General features: G+C 46.9%; 1 protein-coding gene across 1 annotated transcript in view; it reads left to right on the forward strand.

The window, feature by feature from the left end:
* The window catches only part of MPP4 (membrane palmitoylated protein 4), a 75147-nt gene that overhangs the window by 31167 nt on the left and 36438 nt on the right, over window positions 1–7542 (forward strand). Inside the window, 4 exon segments of the mRNA XM_019522913.1 lie at window positions 1952–2023; window positions 2515–2711; window positions 4383–4447; window positions 6262–6276. Coding sequence (XP_019378458.1) covers window positions 1952–2023; window positions 2515–2711; window positions 4383–4447; window positions 6262–6276 — 349 coding nt within the window.

The following is a 7542-nucleotide window of genomic DNA, read 5'->3' on the forward strand; positions in this document are numbered from 1 at the left end:
GGGCCCTGACCTCCTGCTCACCAGCAGGAAAGAAGCTGGTGCTGAGCACGGGGAAAAGTGGCCCCTCGCCTGCCCCATGGCCAGTGCCCCACACTGCAGGCACTCGCAGCCCACGTGGGGCTGTCTGGAGCAGGCACAGGCAGCCTCATGCGGACTTCTGGTGACTGCAGTGCAGGGCACTGGCCATGAGGTGGGCAAGGGGCCACTTTTCCCCGCACTCAGCACCAGCTTGTAATCCACCCCACTGCCAGTGTGATAGAATAGCCTCAGGGGCCTGATTTTGCCCACCCCTGTCCTAAGTGTTTGGTTAAAAAGTTTTAAGGTCTTTTTGTCTTTGCCTTTCAATTTTTATCATGCATGGAGAAATAAGTGCAAACAGAGCAGTAGAAATACAAATTTTACCACAATGCAGTATAGTAGAATTGATTATCTGAAACAGGGGTTGTCAACTTGGGGGTATGCGTATCCCCAAGGGTACTTGGGGTATGCGTGGGTGGGTGGGGATGGAGCACTGCCACCCACCACCCTGCACTGCTGCCTCCCAGGTGCAGGGCTGGGGGGGAATGGGGAAGATGAGGGCAGCAGTGCCCCTCTGTGGACTGTACAAGTGCTGCCCAGCCAGCTGGACATGGCAGGGGGGAAGCTCACACGCAGTGACTGCTGCCACCAACACCCACCACTCTGTGCTGCTGCCACTCCACATCCAGCTGCTGGGGGTGTGCTTATTAAAAAAGATTGAAAACTTCTGATCTGGAAAGTCAATTAACCAGAATGTTTTGTGCATATGTGGTAGAAGGCCAGGGGTAACAGGGCTTACCTCCCCCAGCCCCCAGTGTGGGCAGCAGTAGCAGCACAGAGGGTCACAAGGCAGCCTGGGCATGAGCTCTGGGCAACTGCAATGCAGAGGGCGAGGGAAGGGGCATGCACAGACATGCAGCCGCAGCATGCAACAGCCCAGTGGCATGTAGAACACTGCTCACTGCAGCAGTTAAATCTGTCATGGGGAAGGGGCTGAAGTGAATGGGACACTGGGCCCAGGTCAGGTCATGGGGTGCTCAAAGATCAGGCGGCTTGTCCAGGGGCACAGGAGGGCTCTCGCTGCTGCATGCATCCCAGCAGAGGCCTGGGGGTGTGCCTCCCAGATTAGTGCTGAGGGTGGAGGTGGGCTGCGACTGCAGGCTGGGTACTGCACCCCACGAGTGATGCAATGCCACGTGCCAGCCACACAAGGGGTGGCAGCAGGCACATGACATCACGGCACTTCCAAGGCAGCGGCAGCAGGATGCAAAGCCCAGCCCACAGCGGCAGTCCACCTCTACCCCTCACACAAATATGGAGGGCACATGCCCCCCAGGCCTTCACTGGAGCATGTGCAGTGCCCCTGCCCCATTCCTTCCCTCACTGCAGGGGCCTTGATCAGCTGCTCCTCTCCCTCGCCCCTTCCCCATGACAGACTTACCTGCTGTGATGGGCTGTGTGTGTGCGCATGTGCTAGCGTGCAAGCTCTCAGCACCCCCCAATAATATTTTCTCCCTCCGTCTACATTTTTGTATTAACAAAACCCATCAGTTTTCCAATTAACCAGCTATTCTGGATAATTAACATTCAGCTGTATCTAGAGACCTTAAACTCATTCTTTTCCTTTCCTTGCACAGCTAGGTCAACCCTATACAAGGAATTTTGTTTTAAATGTGCCTTATTAAAGGCTTGAGGTTTCTGAGCTTCCCTTGTGAGTTAAACTAAAGTTGGTTTTTAAAGAATAAATGAACTTTATTTTAAGGATGTGTCTGTATGAAAAGTTCTGTTGGAGTTTAGCAATTATAGGACTTTTAAGGACATTTTGTCACGTATGGAATAATCCTTTGTTAGTCCTGAAGTGATGAAACTTATTTCCTTTTAGGGTGTTACTGATAGGACAGTACATTTTCACTCTCTTTCTGAATCTTTTTAGGCTCTGTCACATGGGACAATAATGTTTAAACTAATTCCAGTTTCTGATCGACCAGTCAGCAACCAGACAACAGTAAGATTCTTCTATATGTTTTCAGATTACTAGTATTGCAGACTGCAGCTTATTCTCATTGCAGTAATGACTAATGGGCCAGTATGATATGGCAAGAGAAAAATTACTTAGAAGCAGCTTACAGATTTCCCTGTTAAAATGTCATAACTGTGCACGTATGCCTCTGATTTAAAAAATTTGCCTTTAGTAATGCAGTTAAAGATAGCAGGATGGGATTAGGGAAGCAGAAAAGTAGTTAAGGCATTTCTGGAGAAATTGAGAGAGAGAGGTCATAGTGTTCAAAGTATTTGAGATGACATTTTTCTTGATCAGGAAAACAACTGAGATTTGAGTCTCATACTATTCCCATTGAAGTTGATGGCAAAATTTTCATTGATTTCTCCCTCCCACCCTGGTAGCTGTATCAAGTCCTTTTGATTATCAGTATATTATAGTGTTGCTTTGTAGCTGCTCCAAGGAACATCTTCACTTTTGTCTGTGTTGCATAACAGCTGTATGTGCGAGCCATGGCAGATTACTGCCCCCTGCAAGACCCTACCATTCCTTGTGCCGATGCAGGCTTGCCCTTTAAAAAGGGTGAAATCCTTCAGATAGTTGACCAGAATGATGTGCTCTGGTGGCAGGCAAAGAAAGCCTTGGATCTTAACACCTGTGCTGGGCTTATTCCTTCAAACCATCTTCTGAAGAGGTAAGAGAACTTGGTGATTCTTGATTCCAAGCAGGGGAAAAAATGCATCTCATCTAAAAAGATATTACCTACCAGAATTCTTGCTACTTGCATGTTTTCCAGAACATCATAACTTTTTTGGTAGTGTTGAGTGATGCATTAGCTAAGCAAGTCACTTGGGTTTGTCAGAACTTCCACCAATTTAGAACTGTGTGATTATCAAAGATTTATTTTTTGATTAAATAACTCCACACTTTGTCTGTTTTAAATCTTACTAAGGATACTTATGAGGAAACAGAATATTAAGTTCATCTTCTGTCTTGGGTTGATCTCTTTCATCTTAAATCAGATTGTAAGCAACTCAAGGCAAGGGACTTCACGCTAGCACCAACAGCCTGCTAGATGCCTTACTTTATTTATAATCTCTGTCCAATCCATCTTTTTATGATGCTTAATTTTGTAGGATTGTTCTCCACAGGAAAGGTGAAAGAATCCAGAATTGTCACAAGGGCATAATTATCTCTAAGAAAGATATTTTAAGGGTGTTCTTTGAGGCATTCGTGGTATTTCAGTTTTGATATTCAGAGATGAGCTGGCAGTTTTCTTCATTTTAAATGAGAAAAGTCAGTGACTAACTGTTTTATGCATATTAAAAGCCACATTTTTTTAAAAAATAGAGCACTTTCAGACACAGGTGCCTAGAGACACCACAAAAACTCTTCTCTGGCCTGATTCTATAAACATGTTGACCCATCAGGAGACCAAAAAAGAAATCATGTTACAAGGGCTAACAGTAATGCCAGATAACTGTGTACTGATTCAATTTAAACTTGCAGGGCACTCAAACCAAGACATGCTCATAATACTTATATTAAGGTCCTGTGCCAGAGAGGACTTCAGTAAGTCATTTCTCCTGCTTCCACGCATGTGTATTACAAGACAGTTAACACTGCTTTCCTCAGTCATCTATATGAATTCAAGGCAACATGCAAGCCAGTAGTGTAGAACAGGGGTTGGCAACCTCTTCAGGCTGAAGGCGAGATAATCTAGTTCAGGTCAGATGTGCACAGGTGCTAGGACCCAGCCACAACTGCTACTGCTTTTTCCAGCAGTGGCACAGGGAAAGTGCCCATTGCTGCTGCTTTTCTCCACAGCAGCGCAGGGAGAGCATACACAGTCGGTACTTTTCCCTGCAGTGGAGGTGGCCTTTTGGCAGCAGTTGCTTTCCCCTGCCACCATGGGGATCAGTGCCAGCTGCAGACACTCGCCCCATGCTGCTGTGGGGAAAAGCAGGGGTGGGGGATACTTCTCCAGTGCAGCTGCTGGGGAAAAGTGCCAGTGACAGCTGGATCTTAGCACCCACACTTTGTACACCCGCTCACTTCTGCTCTGAACGGGGTCAATCTGGCTGCTAAAGCTTCATGTCTACGGGCCAGATCAATTGGCTCCACAGGCTGGATTCAGCCCATGGATCACAGATTGCAAACCTCTTCTGTAGAGTATTGGCAGTGAAAGAGGAGTCTGTTCCTCACTTGGTGCACTGGGTAGAACACCAGTCCTGTTTCCACACCTTGTGGCTTGGCACCAGACCTTATCAGGCTGACTGTCATTTCATGTGCAGATAGGTTGGAACAGCTAGTTAGGCAGCCACTTGAGCTGCTTACCTACTATGATGGTTTCCTTTTTGTTCAGGAAGCAGCGAGAATTCTGGTGGTCTCAGCCTTTCCAGCCCTATATTTGTCTCAGATCAACAATACGTGAGTACAGAATTTCTAAACAGTGGGGTAGGGGAAGGAAGGTGTTTTTTTGGGTTTTTTTCCTTTTATTGCTGTATATAAGTGTTGCAGGACAGTTCCGTGCCCTGCTCCTAGAAAGGGACAGGTGCCTGTTGCCAGGGCAACCGCAGTTCGGTCAGCTGACCAGAAGGGGGCAGGGCCTGGCCTATATAAACAAGCCAGGCTGAGGCCAGAGGTCAGTTCCCCTCTGGCAGCTGAGGAAGAGGGAGCTCTCCTGAAGTAGGCAGAGCAGAGAAGCCTGATGGCCTGAGCAGCTTCTGCTTGATGATACTGGGTGGAGGAAACCCTGGTAGGGATATGAATGATGGTTAGCCAGTTGGCTTGGAATTTATGTTGTAGCCCAGGAGCATGAGTTTTTTCTGTTTTGTAGTTGTATAAGACCGGAGGACTGGGTGAGGCTAATAGGGGTTGGAGGAGGCCTCATAGGGGCTCCACGGTGGCATGGAGACCCAGCACCAGAGAGGGCGCAGCGTTTTGGGGTGTATTGACCCCGGCCCCAAAGTGGGCAGTGTTATGAGAGAAGGCCCCAGTGCAGGTGCAGGCGAGAAGCCCCAGTGGGGCATAAGACCTGAGAAGGGGGTCTGGGGGCCAGGCATGGCTATGGCCACCTGAGCCTCGATTTGTGGGATTGTGAGAAGCCCGGTGTGGGCGAGAGCGCGGGGAAGGGCCCCGGTGTGGGCGAGAGCGCGGGGAAGGGCCCCGGTGTGGGCGAGAGCTGCAGGACAAGCCAGAGAGCATCTGTGAGGACACGGGCAACGGAGAAAGACGAGCCAGAGGACCTGTGAGGGCACGGGTGACAGTAGGGCCCACACGTAGCCCAGAGGCTATAGTGCACAGTGTTATCGAAGGCAGGGCACCATGCCAAAGGGGGTAAAAAGGCAGCCTCCCTTTACCAATAACTAACATCAAAGCTGTGGCAGGTGAGATAGTGAGGGTGCGTGGTGACACCAATTTGGCAAGGTAGGGGGGCGCTAGGGGAGTTCATGACACCCTGAGGTCACGCCCTGTCACAATAAGCAAAATCTTACAACTAGATTTTTCCAAGGAGGCATTCATTGGATTGAATTGTGGCTTCAAATGCTGCAAAATTCATATTGGAATATGTGGCTGTGGCAGAAGTGTCTGAATGAGGAACAGTATTGTTGTAAGGTTCAGAATGCAGTGAATTTAGGATCTGATCTCATGGAAGTAAGAATCTGATCTCATCTGGGAGTGCTGTTTCTGCACCCTCCTGGATTGGGCATTATATATAAGTTCTGCTAGAAAGAAATCTGCAGTGTTTGTGGTCTCCTGAGGTACCAGTTGGACCCATCATAGATTTCCATGGAAATGAGACTAGGGAACAGATAGCAGTCTGCATCAGAAAATATCCTGCAGCATACTGTATACTTTCATTCTTTCAAAATTTGTGTAGAATAAGTTAGATAGCTTTATATAGAGGCATAACCTGATATTTGAGAACCCTGGGCAGCAGCCACACATGCATCAGTGGCTGTGCCCCTGGCAGCATGGTGCTGCCAAACCAACAGTGTAGCTGCTGTTAGTTCCTCCTGCCCTGCTCTGCCCACCCCCAGGCTGACTCCTGGGGCTAGTGCCCCATCCCCCACCTCCTTCATTATGCTATTGATTTTATATTGTTTCTTTTTATTAAAACTACTATTTCCACTGGTGCATGTATGCTGCCCATCTTTAACTGTTAACTTAATGGGACCAATTTGTCTTTAATAGTCAGGAAGACCTATCATTTGATGTTTTCTTAGGTCTTTTTTGTAAAGAAATAAGTTAGGAAAGTTTCTCTTCATAAACTGTTTTAATGGCTCTAAATGGGCAGCTTTCTAGATGGGGGAGATTTTTCTTCTGCTCCCTCTTGCCTTTCTCAAGTCTATTTTTCTGTGGCTTGCATAATCACTTGCTAAAACCTTATGGTGATAGAGATGAGCTTGTCCCTCTGGGAATTTGAAAATTTAAGTCACTGCTCAGTATCTTCATCTTCTTAGAGTATTTTGGCAGCTTAGTTTTTGTGAAATAGCCACAGCATTGGTTACTTCTAATTGTGTATTGATTTTTTTTAAATTTATTTACCCATTTCAATGGATTTGTTTTGAACAGTAAGTACTGTGGAAGAAGGTAAGAGATGGACTACGTTGCATTTCACTACCTAGATTTCATAGTTTCATAGTTTCTAGGGTCGGAAGTTTGGCTCACCAGTCCAGTGTTGCCTGATCCCTTAAAGTACAAGAAGGTGACTGCTTGCAGACTTTTAAATTCTGCACCAGTCAGTTGTAAGGGAGCATGTTAGAACTGGCTGTGTCAGTTTTCTCTTTGACAGTGTATCATTTGAATCTAATTATAGCTGTGACATGGAGGAGAGAGGGTAGAAATGTGACCAGTCTGGTAAAGAATTGTTCCACAAACACAAACAGTAAGCACAAGCAGTGTAGAGGCTCCTTCATATGGCCAGTCTGTGACCATAAACCCCCCAGGACATCAGCCTCTGAAACCCCAAGTTGTTCCTATTTGATAGACACCACACTTCTTGTGTGGATCTTCAACAACAGAGCAGTGATATTTGTATAATGGAGGAAACAAACTTATGAGGAGGTGGTCTTCAGTTTTAAACCAGTAAAAGTTTATGAAAAGCAAAACAGTTTTAACAATTAATTTTAAAAATTCTCTCCTTGCTTATCAAATTTAAAGAAATAAATATGCATGCAAAATACAGAAGCCATGGGGGTAGGAAGTGATGTTTTGTTGATGGTATAGGAATCCTTCACAAATAACTCCTCTAAAATATAAGTGTAACTGGGGGGGCCTGCTCAGGGTCTGTCTACTGGTGGCCCTGCCCACCTGTTAGGGGCTAACCACCCACCTTTTCGTCTGCCATGCCTTGTTGTTAATTGTTGTTTAATTAAGCGGGAGGCTGCACGCTGTATGCCCCGATGCTAGGGGGTGCTATCTGCAGCTCCGTTCCTCCCCTACACTGCAGCCCAAGCCTCGCAGATGGTATTTGTAAATTCCTCTTTATGTTGGGGTCTCAGCCGCTGCGGGCCAACCCC

The sequence above is a fragment of the Gavialis gangeticus genome, unplaced genomic scaffold (genome assembly GCF_001723915.1).
Source record: "Gavialis gangeticus isolate Ggan-Ray unplaced genomic scaffold, GavGan_comp1, whole genome shotgun sequence".
Classification (NCBI taxonomy): Eukaryota; Metazoa; Chordata; order Crocodylia; family Gavialidae; genus Gavialis; species Gavialis gangeticus.